At 34.1% G+C, this 16,522-nt stretch overlaps 2 protein-coding genes across 2 annotated transcripts; one reads left to right on the forward strand and one right to left on the reverse strand.

Annotated features, from left to right (window-relative positions):
- Window positions 1-693: 693 nt before the first annotated feature.
- Window positions 694-1,959, forward strand: LOC130450045 (uncharacterized). Its single transcript, XM_056788207.1, has one exon. It carries the CDS (start codon window positions 694-696, stop codon window positions 1,957-1,959), a length of 1,266 nt encoding a protein of 421 aa, XP_056644185.1.
- A 6,379-nt stretch (window positions 1,960-8,338) lies between these two features.
- Window positions 8,339-10,580, reverse strand: LOC130450046 (matrix metalloproteinase-16-like). Its single transcript, XM_056788208.1, has 3 exons — window positions 10,521-10,580; window positions 9,697-10,303; window positions 8,339-8,604 (listed from the first exon to the last, which is right to left on the reverse strand). Exons 1-3 carry the CDS (start codon window positions 10,578-10,580, stop codon window positions 8,339-8,341), a joined length of 933 nt encoding a protein of 310 aa, XP_056644186.1.
- Window positions 10,581-16,522: the final 5,942 nt, after the last annotated feature.

Here is a 16,522-nt window from a genome sequence, read left to right on the forward strand (position 1 = left end):
TGAAAATTGTAAGTTTTACTACTACGATACCAAGGGCAAGCTTCAAAGTTTTGATTTTCTCACAGAATGTTACGAAATTGCCGATCTTGAAGCGTTTATACGAGATAAATTGGGTGTGGACAATTCAACTAGACCAGAGGGTATATTTTCACTAAAACCCAATCACAATACGTTGAAATGTGAAATTTCCAGTAAATACAAAATTTCATTCAAAGAAGATAATAGTCTTGGGAGAATTTTGGGTTTTTCACCGAAAATACTCGACGCAAACAAAATACACCCGTCAAAATCATTAAAGTATCTAGTATTCGCTTCGATTGTAACATTACCACTGGAGCCTTCGATGCAAACAGACCTGCTCATACTATATACGAATTCGTCATACAAGTGGATCCAGGATATTCCATAGACGAAATTCCTCATAATTTGCTCTATTTACCTGTTATACCACAACGTGAAATAACCAATATCACCGTCATCGCTTTAGACCAAGACGATCATCCTGTAAACTTTCGTGGAGAACTAAGTACGTTGGTGTTGGAGCTTAGAGCGCGAAGCAAATGGGACTAATAATAAATCATAAAAGACAGTCTACAGAGCATTCAACTTCACTAGATAAGCTACCATCAAAGCTGAAGCAACTCACGTTCGCAAACAAATTGGTTCTGCAATCGTTGGGTTTTAAATTGAAAAATGACAACAATGTATGGAAAACGTCAACGCCAAAACGACAACATGCCTCCAATGTTTGATATCTACCGTAAGCCGATGTTTGACGATTCAATTCGAAAGGCTGAATACAGAACCTATGCTCCATTTATAAAGTCATTCAATTGCAGTGTCATTGTGGAGTTTAGCATTAATCAGGTTGATTCGTTCTTTGCAATGAGCGAAACTTTGTTGTGCATTAAAGGTTCGCTTGAAATACACAGAGCTGGTGACGTAAAATTAGCAAATAATGTTGGAGCCTTTCTATTCGATTCATGTACGTACAGTGAAAGTGCCAGGGAAATGGAAACAGTTCGGGATCCTGGAATAGTGAGTGCCGTACGTGCTATGACTTGTTATAACCAAGAAGATTCCAATCATATGGCTATAGCCGGCTGGAATTACCCGAAAGATCCTATTCTGAATGTTAGCGACAAGTCCTTCAACCTTCAAATACCTCTCAAACATATTTTCAGCATTTTCAACGATTATTCAATGATTACATGTGGGCGTCAAACAATACGACTAGTTCGGGCACGAAATGATAATGATTGCTTATATATTACTGAAAAGAATGTCTCTGGAACGCTCTCCACTACAACAGCTAAAATAAACATTACAAGCGTTGAGCTAAAAGTTAAACATATCTTTCCTAATGACGACATAAAATTAAATATCATGAAATCCATTCAAAAAGATCAACCTATAGTTATTCCATTTAGGAAGTGGGAGTTACACGAATTACCCTCAATTACTAAAGGAGCAAGACATGAAGTTTGGGCTGTCAAAACATCCACTCCAGTTGAAAGACCTCGTTTTGTTATTGTTTTCTTTCAAACCGACAAACGTAACTTGAGTACAGCTGACCCGACTTTATTTGACAATACCGACGTACAAAGTATAAGACTGTCACTTAATGGTGATTATTGGCCCAATGAAAGAATGCAATTGGATTTCGCTAAAACTGATTACAATGAAGCCTATTTTAACTATACTGAATTCTATCCCAACTACGCAAACTCAACACAGAAGCGCCCCCTGCTGGATTATTCTTCTTTCAAGAAACGAGCATTGTTTGTTATCGATTGTTCAAAACAGGAGGAAAGCATGAAGGCATCCACAGTCGATGTGAAACTTGAGATTGAAGCAAACATAGGTTTTCCCAAAAATACCAAAGTCTATTGCATCATAATTCACGATTGTGTAATGGAATACTTCCCCCTCACCGAAATTGTTAAAAGCTTGAACTAGATGTTGTGAGTTAGTGTTCGAGCAGACGTCAACATGAGAGTAGCTTTTGTAGACATTCAAGTTTTTGTCGTAGACGGTCTTTTCGTTGCCAAAGAGCTCACCATAGAAATTGGCTTCAAAAGTTCACATTACATATTTTTACCACCGCAACCGTTTTCTACATTAAGTAACGAGGACAAAAAGACCACATCATACTTGGAAAGAAATGTGCACGGCATTCGATACTCTTCAGGAGATGTAGAATATTCTAAAGTAAATGAAATATTAGAAAGCAAGTTATTGTATGCTGCAGACTACATTTACGTTCGAGGACAACAAAAAGTCGAGTTTCTGCAAAAGAAATGTCACATTTTCGGTATTTTTCCACATATTATTGACGTTTGCAAATTTGATGGTATACCCTGTGAAACTGGAAACTTTGCTCAAGATCCAAACCCCTGTCACGCATCTGGACTATTTTCATGTACTGAAAGAAATGTACAACGTCTCCGTCACTGGTTTTTAAATACTGTATTACCATTATAAATAAAGTTTTTTTTTAAATATGGGTTTTATTGAAACACTCTGTATATTCATCAACTTTTATATTACATGAAGATTGGAATTTTCGTTTTACAATTTTCAAAATAATTTTTAAAATTAAAACAAATACAGCCACTAATATTACACATGACATAGCAAAAACAGAATTAATTTCATTTTTTATATCCCCTTCTGTTCTGTTGAACATGGTGTAGGTTGAATACGTCTTAACGGATAAGTAGTTTGCGGCAGTCTACGGGCCAACTGATGAACCTCTTCGGGCACCCAGTGAAGACTGCTCCACGTCACTTTCTTATCAAATAAACTAAGATTCTGCATTTGTTTCATTACCTCACTTTTATCTCCATAGAAAGCAATATCTTTCTTTAATTCACCAATGCTATTAATAAACTCTTCAATTCGACGTCTGTACTCTTCTGAAGACATATTACGAAAGAGAACATTCTCATACGTAGACACGTTTGATGATCGTTTGACTTAATGACGTGACGTTTGACGTAACGACGTGACGTTTGACATAACGATGTGACGTTTAACGTAACGATGTGACGTTTGACGCAACGACAAGAGAGATACATTTCATGAATATTGTTTTTACTGCTATTACATAAAGATATATTGGAAACTAACAAAAACACAAGAATTTTAAAAATAATTTTATTATAAGAAAACGACAATATTCTACATTTATGAGAGAGATACATTCCATGAATATTGTTTTTACTGCTTTTTCTTAAATAAAAGCTCACATTATCGCTGAAACTCTTTATTTCTCTCGTGACTGTCATAGTATAACACTTATACATGAAGGATGACATCACAATGACCAGTGGAAAGAAAAAAAGAAAAATAAAAATATATTCCTAATAAAGCCCTGTTGGGCACAGACTTATGTCTAACACTAACAATGCTCATATAAATCACCTAAAACGCATACTAAAAAACTATGATAAAACAGATATTTTGATGTGGCATTATGAACCGCCACCGTTCATAATACCGCAAAAACACAGGAATAATTTTATAATAAGAAAACGACAATATTCTACATTTATGAGAGAGAGAGAGATACATTCCATGAATATTGTTTTTACTGCATAGCGGCCTCAAAAGTATCAATGTCACTGTCTATATCAGAATCATCAAAACGATTATTTCTAGGCATCTCATGTAAATTATTAATACAGGACTCATGTGATTTTATCATGAATAAGACTTTGTTAAAACAACTCTGACACCAATAGGACATTTCTTGATATACACATTCAACAATTTCGTCACCATCAAATACTTCATGACAGTGATCATAATTAACAAAAATGTTCTTTTTTAAATATTTATGGACCGTTCTAAATACAAAATAACATGATTTACAAACATTTATACGATATTGTGGAAGCCAATATCCACTAGACCATACGCAGTAAGTAGATTCTTCAAACATATCTCCCCAATTTGTTTTACTTAATATAGTGTTTCTTAAATATAACGGTATTTCTTTATTATAGTCAATATATTCTATTCCAATGGATGAAGAATTTGGATTACTCTCGGCCTCTTTTATCATCGCATTCCATTTGTAAACAGGAAATTTTTTCGGTCAATTTCCGAGGAAGAGGGGATTGCTCTGCGAAATCGGCTGCTGACTTTATCGTTTCACAAATTTTTATGATGCATAATTCCATTAATGTTGAGGAGTTCATTATCTACAAGAGAGTAAGCCTGGAATACTATAATGACCCCACGGCAGCGTATCATAACTATTGGTAATCAAATATCTTTTATCGTCATGAGGACTTAGCGCAATTTTTGTCTGTTCTATGCTATATACGTTATGAGCATCTGACCTAATACAGCGTTGAGTAATATTTTTTTCTTTGAAATCATTTAAACAGTTTACATAATCTTCAAAATTTATTTTGTTTTTTACTACATTATATCGAACTCCTTTTGCCTTTTTTACTATTGCACCTGATTGAACTTTAAAAGAATACATTTTAGACCTCAAGCCTGCAAAATGAGTCATAATTTGGCGTTTGTTTTCATCTTTCATAACTCCCAGAACTTTTTTATTTACCTGTGGAATATTATAGTTATTATTGATGGGGTAATCTGAAGTATCGAATTTGGTTAAACCAGCTTTTAGCACCTCCTCATATGCATAATCACAGATGAGCTCATACACAAAACTGTCTGTGTCCATGTACATTAATTTACATCTATCAATACCCAATTTCGGAATCATGTAATCATAATGGAATTGATACATACACAGCTTCGACAAATCCAAAACTGTCATACCAACATAAAGAGGCTTATTGAAAACCAATTCTGATTTAGTGAGTTCTACTGCAATTAGGTTTTCATTAAAAACTGTTCGACTATGAAACCTAACACTAGATATCAAATTTTTGGCGCCGTATCGACCATTCCAGGTTTTAACAAGTTTTACAATTCGGTGCTTCCGTATATTTTCCATCGTCTTTCCAAACACAGCATTATTTGTCAATTTATATAAATTTTTCTCAAAGTCATTGGTAGCTGCAGCCCTCAAACGAGTATTTAGTTCGATATAGGGTCGCAGCCATGCAGATTGATTGAATTTCAGAATTTTATGTATCTTTTTAATTTTCAAACCGTTGGCTAACATTTATTTTAAATTACGATAGTGAAGTGTGTATTCTTTTTTACAATAAAGCGTTGTCATTAATTTGGAATAATTTGAGCCTACAGGCTTGCGGTGTTCGGGAGCAAATGGAAAATTTCTGTGAAGATCATGTAATTCATGTGGATACTCCAAGTCTACTTGTAATATATATCCTACGGAAGAATTATCTGCCACAGACATAACATCAAAATTTTCATTATCTAACCATTCAAATCCTCCGTATGGTAATGGTTCACACATAGCCCACCCGTATAAATTATTGACGTCCAGGTAGAGTAAGTACTTTGAGGGTTTTGTAGAATCATATTCAGGCATGTACTTATTGTTAGCATTCGATAATCTACTGCTACAAACCGAAATTCCTCCTCGAATTGCTTTCTCGATAAACATGATCATGTCTACGTCATGCAATAACTCTAATTTACATCCTACATATTTCAACATACAGTCCCAAGTATATCCAGGCATTGTATAAGTACCATGCAGGGTCTAAACCATAAGTAATTGAACATTTTCTTCGAAATTGTTCAATAACATCTGATAAAAGTAAAACATCGGTCTTTAAGTACAGATCAGAATACTGACCCAAATTTTCAATATCAAATGATTTCCACACTGCATGAGCATGAGAATACTTCTCAATACTGATGTTTTTATCCTCCAATTTATTATAAAATGCCTCTATTGGTGGTAGTTCACAAGTATTTAATTTTTCCCAACTATCTATAAAATCGTAACAGAAAACCCCTTTTTTGGCTATTAATTTAAATTGTTCGACACTTAAATTACTAAATTCTCTTTTGGAAATTTTTAAATCATTATCATTCAATGTAGCAGCCAATTCTTCCAAGGAAGCACCCAAAAACCTCAGTGAATCTATGAATCGAAATTTTATATTTGTATCTGAATCGTTAAGTGTAAATGAAATGTATTTTTCTTTATTTATGGGGAGTAAACTGATGTTTCCTCTTTTACTTAATTCCGAAATGATGAAATGGCTATCGTAGTTACTTAAGTTATGGAAAACTGTAGGTACAACAAACAGTTTTTTGAAATTTAAATTGCATGCTTGATGTGCAAAATTTCTAAACTTCCCCGTAAAATGATCGTGATCTCTAACAATGATATCTGTAGAGGAAAAACCCTTTTCACATATGTGACACATTGTTGTCACACGTAAATCTGGTTTTTCTTCCATAGGTGTAATAGTTTTAATTTCTGATTTAATACTTTCAGCTAAATTCGACTATTTCCTTCGAAAAATTTAAGCCAACCAAAAAGCTGTAATATTTTATGTCTACCTATCAACGATCAAATTTCAGCGTTAATACTGCACTAGTGCAAATTACCGATAATTTGCACTAGTGCCAAATTTTCGTCTAGGATTAATAAACATCATTTGGTTTTAATTTTATATTTTAAGAAAAGGAACAATTATTGTTTATTTCAAATTAAATTTTTCTCAGGAAATAGTCTGCCAAAATGCCCTCTCGTGCATGTCAAAATGTCAAATTGTTTCATAATTTCCTCTCGTGCGCATTCGCGCACTCGAGAAAATTAAATTATCGACAATTTGACATGCACTCGGGACATTAATATTGATAATTCATTTGCATCCAATCCATGCAATCTCTACCTCTGTAGCTCTTGAAAAAACTCAAGTCTTCGTTGTAGCTACATTTTACATAGTAACCAGCACTATATGCTATATGTTTTTGATATTTATTTGTCTTATTATGAAGCTGTGTTTTATCTGTGAATTGTTCTAGCATGCACTCAAAGTCGGCATAAACTACAAAAGGCGTAGTTTGTTTATATATATAATTTCTAAAACTAACAGATTCATATTTTGGAAAAGACATTTTATAATTATTTAATTCAGAGCATAATTTCAAGTGGACATTCAATTTACTTTCACTACTGAAATAATTTATGCAGCGATTGCAAATAAATTTTTTATATGTAGTTTTACTTAACTGACTATTAATTAAACGTGGCAAATCTTTGATCCAGCAGTAGTGATATGTGATTTCTGAATTGTCATTATCTATAGGAGGTGCTTCATAATCGTTTAGCTTTGGAAAATATGTATTTTGAATTAATAAAAGATTTACATGTTTCTCGTGTATTGATTTAGCAAGTCTTACTGGATATACTTTGTAAAATGGTTTTTTATTATTTATTTCAATTAAATCCAAGGCATAGACATTGACGGAAATGTTATTAGATTTTTCAAACTTTGAAATTTGATGCAGGGGCATCGGAGCTTCCAAGTCTTGTATATTCAAGACTGTGCTATAATATGGATATGAGGAAGTGAGTTCTTTATTATTTTTGGCTGTGTACAAAGCACTAACAATTGACCAATAAAAACATGCTTGGTCAGAATTTTTAATGTTTATGCACCCTCGCTTTTTTTAGTTTTAGTTTAATATAAGATGAGCCGTTTCCAATTTCAAATTTATTGATATTTACTTCTAAAGAAATAATTTTACTTAATGCAAAACCAGAGTCCCTCTCTTGAAATTCTGATTATTTAAAATTAATTTTATCGTTGACGTTCTCGAAAAACAATCGCTCTATATCAGTCGATACATCGATAATAGAATTTTTAGTCATAAAATAATGGAAACTAGAAATTTCATTTTCACCAGATTTTTTAATGAACTCTCCACAAAAACAAACATAAACTTTAACAACAGAATATTTTTTCCTAAAAATTTCCCTTATTTTATTTTTAAAAATTATTTGACAATCATTTAAAAATTGCGTTAAGTCCTTATGATATAAATTTACTATAAGTCCGGTTTTAATTCTTCTTGTAAATGCAGAAGCTACATTTTCCCATTTAACCCTATTTTTCAGTTTATTATTCAGCCCCATACCTATATTCCTATTTGAAATAAGTTGTTTAAAATGTTTGAAATGTCCTATGTATGTTTGTAATTTCCTAATTGTACCTACATGCAGTCCTCCTTTTTTAATTGTCAAATTACATACTTTAATTTGTTTTTTCAATCGATTCAACCAAATTTCCACATCTCTATCCGTTATCTTATCAAACAATATTTTTCTAACATTTTTAATGACTTGCAGTAAATTTTCAGATTTTTTTACAATATTCATGGTACTCACCTCTCTCTCTCTCTGTGTGTGTCTTAGGCACGTCTATAGTTCCTCAATTTCAAATGACGCTAGCCGTTGATTTTTTCCAACATCCACTAATCCCTTGAATATAATTCCGTATTTTTCCTTTTCAAATTCTTCAATGACTGGTTTGTAGACACTTGTGACTCTTTGCGGTAAAAACACTACTTCTATATCTAAATCCAATAAAACTGTTTCTCCGAATTTGGAATTGACTATTTTTGCCTTCTTTATAGCCCTCAGAGTATTCAAAGGTAGATCTTGTATTTTTGTTATTGGTTTTCTCTCTGTAATTAGAGATGTTGCGTTAATTTTTTTTAAATCCATTTGAAAAGAGAGAGAGCGCGTAACCCACAAGAAAAAAAAAATACTTACATTTTTTGTTAAGGCACAATTTTAACAGATACTAGTATTTGTTCTTCAGAGCTGGTTTCTCTTGCTGGCAGTGGAAGAGACCGACTCCAACACAATGCAACATCTTATTTATACTCATGTCACTATCTCCATACGATTGTGATAGAATGTTCTAGAAAAAATATTTTATTTGCGGCAATTTTGTAATTTTGTAATTTCCTGTAAATGTGGTCCATATGGTTTCCGAATATTCTAATAAATTTTCACTGTTTCCTGTACATGTGGTCCATTTGGTTTAGAAATATTCTTATCAATTTCCTGCGTTATCAAAAAATTTCTTATTAATAGGTAAAAGTTATCTTAATATTGGCATTCGGGAATTTCCAAAAAAATTTTTAATAAGAGTTTATTTCAAAATATACAACATCATTGATAAAAAGAAATTATTTTTGTTAATAAAATTCTAAGATGATTTAAAAGGTCTCCATTTGGACATGGAATATCGAACACGTTCCAATTAAAGGGTCCGGCTGCAACAAGTTTTTTGGTAAACTCATTATATTTGTAGTATGTGGTGTTTTTGAAAAAGTACATGTGTCCGTCAATGTACTGGAATGCTCCTGTAACATCTGTGGGTAGTCCAGGGAAAATATCTTTTATTTGTCCTCTATTCCGAACAGTTTTCAAGTTCTTGTCAAATTCAATATAATTACTGTTATTATAAAATACATATATTTTCCCATGATTGCTTTGAAACATTGTGTTTATTTGAGAATTCTTAGGTATAATTAAATTATTTTCCTCAAGTATTTGTAGAGCGGGAAAATCTGCTACATAGTATTTACGGTCATTGACTGCTATTAAATTATCTGAAGAACTTTGAAAAATCTGAATTATGGGACCCACTTCTTCAGGTAAATAATCATCGAGTATTTCTGGTTGCGAGGGAATAAGTTTCGAGTTCAAATCAATTTTCCATAGGGAATTTTCATTAATAATATATAAATGGTAATTTTCAAATTCACCAGCCATGGCAATGAACATATACTCCGGTGTTATGACGCATAAATTTTTATCCGATACATTTGGTTGATGTGCAAGTGTCTTTGTAGTCGGTGGCAGCGCTGATGTGGGTTTGAAAGGATTATTTACATATGTATTGATTGGTCCATAAAGAGCTTCAAGGGCCATTTTATCATCCTCATCCAATTTAGGAGCAATGTTGAATTGATACCATGGATACATTATTGCTGTCTCAATATCACTGTGAGCAATTCCTAACATATGCCCAATTTCATGAATTAATACCATAAGTAGGCTAGTCTGATCTTCTGAACTTGATCCATCCAAACTTAAATCCCACTTCTCATCAGCATCAATATGAAGCTCTATACAACTGTTGCCTTTTGGGAAATAAGCATGTGCCAACACCTTTCCGGGACCATCAAATGTACTGGAACACTCACCTCTACCTTGGCAATTTGCTCGAAAATAGTGCTTTCCCCGTACAACTGTAATAGATATATCGGGAGCATAAGGCCGTATTTTGTGTATTAATTCAAATTTAAACTTTGAACTGTTACTCCACACTTCAAAAGCCTTTTTGGTTACTTTAAGATATTCTGGAGTTGCCTGAGGGAAATACCATTTCAAATCAAATTTTGACCATTTTGATTTAACTCTAAAAGAATTATCATCGTCGGAAGCTGCTTCACTCACATTACATCTTGGTCTATTTAGAAGTTGAATTGTATTTTCATCTAATTCTCCCGTTGCAGGGATATTATATCTTTCTTGAAAACTCAACAAATAATCCTCAAGTTTAGTCAAATCATTTTCATTTGCGTACCCGAACCGGTGTAAATACTTCATAGCATACTGTTGGTCGACAACGCATAGTACTGGACATAGTACTGCAGCTAATATAATGATTAACATGATCTTCACTCTTCTGCTATCCTCAAAAAACTAATTTCCAATCACATTAATAACGGAATATATAATTTTTAAAAAACCCAAAGACTTTTAACCGACCTGGTATATCAGCGCTCCCGCTGTTATCATCGCAACGAATCTGTCTCGATTACGTGCGTGATACCTTACATTGACAAAAATCTCTTTTTATTTATACGTTATACTTTTATGTTACAAGATTAGCGAATAATAATGGTATATATATAAAATTTTTAAAACCCAAAGACTTTTAACCGACCTGGTATATCAGCGCTCCCGCTGTTATCATCGCAACGAATATATAACTTTACGCATGCGCAAAAACCAAGTCTCTCTCTCTCTCTCTTGAACATTGTCTCGCTGCTCTCTCTCTAACACACGGTTTTCCCTATTTCTGTAGTCAGACATACGTTGCTCATCTACTTACATACAAAACATCTCCATTCAATTTTCACAATTCATCTTTTTCGACAAATTCTTATATCCTACCGGCCAGAAGACAAACTAAACACGATTCTATATACACTAGCGCCCTCTGCCGGTCAGACCCCAAACTTAACACGGTTTTATAGGCACTAGCGCCCCCTGCCTGCCAGACGCCAAACTTAACACGGTTTTATAGACACTAGCGCCCTCTTCCGGCCAGACACCAAACTTAACACGGTTTTATAGACACTAGCGCCCTCTTCCGGCCAGACGACAAACTTAACACGGTTTTATAGACACTAGCGCCCTCTGCCGGTCAGACCCCAAACTTAACACGGTTTTATAGACACTATCACCCTCTGCCGGCCAGACGCCACCAGATGATCAAGACATCGACATAATCCTAATACAGCAACCATTTCACGACATAAAGCCACCTCCTAACTACATAATGACGAGATACAATAAACATAGTAAAACATGCACAATCACAAAGGCTAAGTACAAACCGATGACGATAACCTCTATGACTGACGAGAATACCACAACCATCCAATTACAATTACAAGACATAACAATACACATCATCAATATATACGACGAACCAGGGGGCAATAGGAATAAAAGACTAGATAGACACATAAGGAAAATAGAGGAAATAACAAACCCCTTTATATTAGCAGGAGACTTCAATGCCAAAAACACTGGATGGGGAGGAGACACAAATGACGCCAGAGGAGAGGACATACTGGACTGGATAACTTCGAAAACCTACTTTATTAATAACACACACGACAGCCCACCGACATTTATCAGCAACAGAGGGAAAGTTGGGTAGACTTAACTATAACAAAGGAAGTAACCTTAACGGACTGGACTGTACACAATGAGGAGACACTCAGCAACCACGCATATATAACATACAACATAAGACAAAACATGAGAGATGAGCGACAAAAATCAAGAAAGACAAAATATGACTTCAACAACACGGATAACGAGCTAATTAAAAGAATTACAGATAATCTTGACTAGACCCCGCTGTACGACGTAGAAAGTACAGCGCAGAAATACCAAAGCAACTATGTTAATATCATGGAAAACGGGCTAAAAAAAAGAAGAAAAAAAGAAAAACTCAAATATGGTGGACCCAAGAGCTGACCAGACTAAGACAGAAAACGAACAAGAAACGAAAACAATATCAACAAGAACAAGACCCAATAGAAAGAACAATTAATAGCGATGTCGCTTTTTGATCCTTCGATGTCGGCTCTCCCTATCATTGCGAAGCAGAATTCGCTAAGCGTCAGATTGTCCTCCCATTAATAACGAACCGTGCCACTTTTTTGATGACGCTAGCTGGCGAAAATAATCACATAGATGGATGGAGAATCAAATTTGGAGAAAAAAATTTAATACCAAAAATTTCCCCCCACTCCCTCCTTTCATAGGTGATTTGGATTGCTCAGAGCTGGACAGAGCTACGTTCACGGGATGTTCCAAATGTTTCTAATCGAGTATTTCGGCTAACGAAAAAAATTATATCCCCCCCGATAATCCCCCCCCCCAAAAAAGTTCTATGGCGCAGCTGAAACCCACTTTTTTATTATTCGAGCTAGAGAATAATTGAAAACTGATTCGGGGAAAAATTGGAAAGTAAATTCCCAAAAAATTTTTCTCCGAATTTCGGAAAATTTTTAGCCTAGCGCGAGAGACCTGATTTTTCTCAATCCAAAAATATCCGAATTTTTGAAATTACCCCCTTCTTTGGGGGGTCTAGATGGAGCCAAAAGTCGAAATTTTCGGAGAACCTCAATTGGGGGTGTGCAACTTTTTTACGTTACACGATAGCGAAAAAATGGAAAGTAAGTTTTGGGGACAAAAAAATATCCATAATCCCACGATCAAAATTTTTGGAGGTCCAGGGGGGAAAATTCGTGGGAAAAAATTCCGAAGTGGATTTGAATATTTGGTTTTTCCGGAATTTTGACATTTGAATATACCAGCGGGAAGCGCCTTGACATACCCTAGTCATTGGTGTATATTATTACTGAATTCCCCCCACTTTGTGAGGGTGCCAGGAATCGCTAAATATTGAACCTGGAGATGCGATTTTCGCAGGATCTTCCGGATTTTGAGCGCCTATAATTGAAATAGGCTCGAAATATTTTTAGCACCAGGTGAGTAGCCAAAAATTTTTGAAAGGAGGGGCCGCCACCCTACCCCCCTCAAGATTTTTTTGGGAGGTCCGGGGCTATCTCATTGTTCATTATTTTTGATTCTCTATACAACGGTTTTTTTATTTTTTTTTCTACGACGTCTCCTTCCCCTTCAAAAACCCAGCTTATGTTGCGCGTTAACTAGTACAAGGACCGGCTCTAAAGGGCAAATTTTCAAGATGCTCCGTGGTTGGAAAATGACCGTGTTCTTCAACCACTTTACCCACACGCCTATTTATATCTAAGCGTGAGGAGCGCTGCACGTACCTGTTAACTGTACAGCACTTAGACTGTAGCAGTTGCTGATTTTTGGTAGCATAAAACGGTATTTTAGTATAAGGCTAAAAGACATACGTCACTATGAATAATCTTTTATTTAGCAACTACTTTAGGTCGTAAAACTACAGTAGTTGGTGCCTTATTGACTTCTGTCGATATAAATTGAGACACTTTCAGGATAAAAAGTTATAATAAAATATGACTACACTACACAAAATGTTAAACACAAAACTTGTCCTGCGCCCAAATACAGTAAATAACACTTGAAACGTAAATCGAATAAAAGAACTATGTTAATTCAACAAGAGAAATTAATTTGACTTTTCATTTTTAAATGCACTGACAACTCACTCCCATTTTTTTTTTTGAGATCAGGTCGTCGTAAATTTATTAATCATTTTTGAAAGATCATCGATTCTAAAATCGAATGATCATTCATTGGTTTGAGAATATAATTCTCGAAAATTTTCCAAAACTAGGTTTAATGGGTTAAAATTGACTTCGAAAATTTCATCAGGATCGGCTAAGGAGGGGTTGTTAAATCTTGTTCTGCGATTTGGCTGAAAATTTGAGATAAGGGGTTTTCGGGGATGAGAAAGCCAATGGTGATATTAGTTTTTCCAATAAAAAATCCAATAACATGAATTAAAAAATTAAAAACACCGAAAATTTTGGTTTTTATCGTTTAAAAAATAATAAACTACTGCCGATTTTAACAAAATTCCGAATATAGAGTACATGCGTGATAAGACTTTCTACGTTTTTACAATTTTGGAAAAAAAAAATTTTCCTCATACTTGAAGAATTTTCAGAAAATATTTTTTTTCTCTTTTCAACTATAAAACTTTGGCAAAATGGCTCAAAAATTGGTATCCTCTTATGAAAATACGTCATATTTCATTTTCTCCATCACACGATTCACGATATTTGAATTTTATTCGAATTAAGATTCCAAATTTTTTGTAAATTATATCCCTTGAAAAATTATATGTCCCACGTCTATGGTATAATAATATAAAAATATACAGAATCCGAAAGCACAACAATGATATTGTTTGAAAAAAATATATTCTTCTTATTTTATCCTTGAAAATAAAACAAAAAAATTTGAAATTTGAATTTAGTATAATAGTAACGATGTATATTCATAATAAATTCATTGAGCTGAAAATAATGAGCCGATTAATCATTGTATCTTTTTTCTTGGAAATAAAACAAAAAAATTTTATAATTTCCATACTTTTATAATTGAGGCGTTCTATTATTATTGAATCTGAAGAATATCGGAGGTACTGTCATAGGAAAAATATATCTGCTCATATACCGCTTATACAAGGCGAGTTATGACCCTCTGAATTTGAGTTTTAGAAACGGAACATGCATTTTCGGAAGAAACCACATGATCCGATTCAAGAACTGATATGTTTTTGAGAATCTCCGACAACGGATATATTTTATCCAATTATTTTCTATACATACTTTTGATACGAAACAATATTTTCTATATTTTGGAACGAAACCGAGAAATATTCGGAAAATTGTTGTCATTCCTTTGTATAAAACTGAATAAATACGAAACTATGGGAGTTATCATGGTATTCATGGTATCAATCGACTAAGATAGCCTCAATCTCTGTCCTCCATTCCATTGCAACACTACATTCTCAAACATTCGTGTATTATACAGGGTGAAAGTCGAGACAAATTTTTTTCTCAAAAAAATTCCACATAAAAATTCATATTATCTACAGATCAGCAGCTGAAACGTGGTAATGAGAAAAAATCGGAAGAAGACCATAGGTACTATCATAGAAAAAATATACCTCTTTTTACTTGATTATGCAAGGCAAGTTATAGAGGTTTGAATTTGAGCTTTTGCAACGGATTTCGACATTTCAAAGGGTACCCCTTTGGATTGAAAATGGAGAAAAAATCTTTTGACTGCGATTTCAACCAAATTCTGTACATGGGAGTTAAATGATATAGGGATTCGACAAGAGTTGTCAGTTTCCGGAAAAAAAATTTTGACAAGGGAAAATCCGTGAAAATTCATGAAAATTGAATTTTCGTAAAAAAGATATTTCCAGTCTAAAAAATAATACTTTTTCTGAAATCTCCAGCGACGAATATATGATATTTGATCTTTTTCCCAATACTTTTAGACGAACCCATATTTTCAAGATTTTGGCACAAAACCGAGAAATTTTCGGAATATTGTTGTCATCCCTGAGTATAAAATTGAATAAATTCGGAACTATGAGAGTTATCATGATATTTATGGCATCAATCGATTAAAAAAAACCTTCATTTTTTTTATTTCAGTTTAACGTGCCTCGACAGCGCTGGTCATTGGCACACAAAAACAATTATAAGTTAATCACATTTGAATTAAATAAAAATAAAATCAAAGTTAAATACAGCTACATACAAAAAATAAAATCTGTTACAATGTATAAATTAAATTATCTTTTCTTGTACAGCTTGGTGGCTTTAAGGAACTGCACGATTTTCCTTATTTCCGTCGGGCAGTTAAGTGTCTCCTGTAGGTTGGTTTTCATATCAAACTGTTGATATGCGGTGGAATATTCTCTGCAGTCGGTGAAGATGTACTTAACAGTCACAGGAACTTGACAAGTTCGGCAGACAGGACGACTTTCTGACGACATCAAATAGCCGTTAGTAAGTTTCATGTGGTTGATGCGAAGTCTTCTTATTGTCACAGCTTCTCCCCTATTCAGAAAGTTTAGGGAAAAGTGAGAAGTAGTTGGGTGGATTTGATGTAGTGCTGTAGTGCTCATGCTCCATGTATCGTGCCAAGATTTTTTAGTGAGGTGTTTGAAAGTAATTTTCAGATCATTGTCCAGCTGTACTGGGATTTCAAGATGATTTTTTGTGGCTTCTTTGGCGTGGCGATCGGCGCATTCGTTTCCAGCAATTCCAGTGTGCGATGGAAGCCAAATGAGAGAGACTGTTA

The sequence above is a fragment of the Diorhabda sublineata genome, chromosome 11 (genome assembly GCF_026230105.1).
Source record: "Diorhabda sublineata isolate icDioSubl1.1 chromosome 11, icDioSubl1.1, whole genome shotgun sequence".
NCBI classification, from domain to species: Eukaryota; Metazoa; Arthropoda; class Insecta; order Coleoptera; family Chrysomelidae; genus Diorhabda; species Diorhabda sublineata.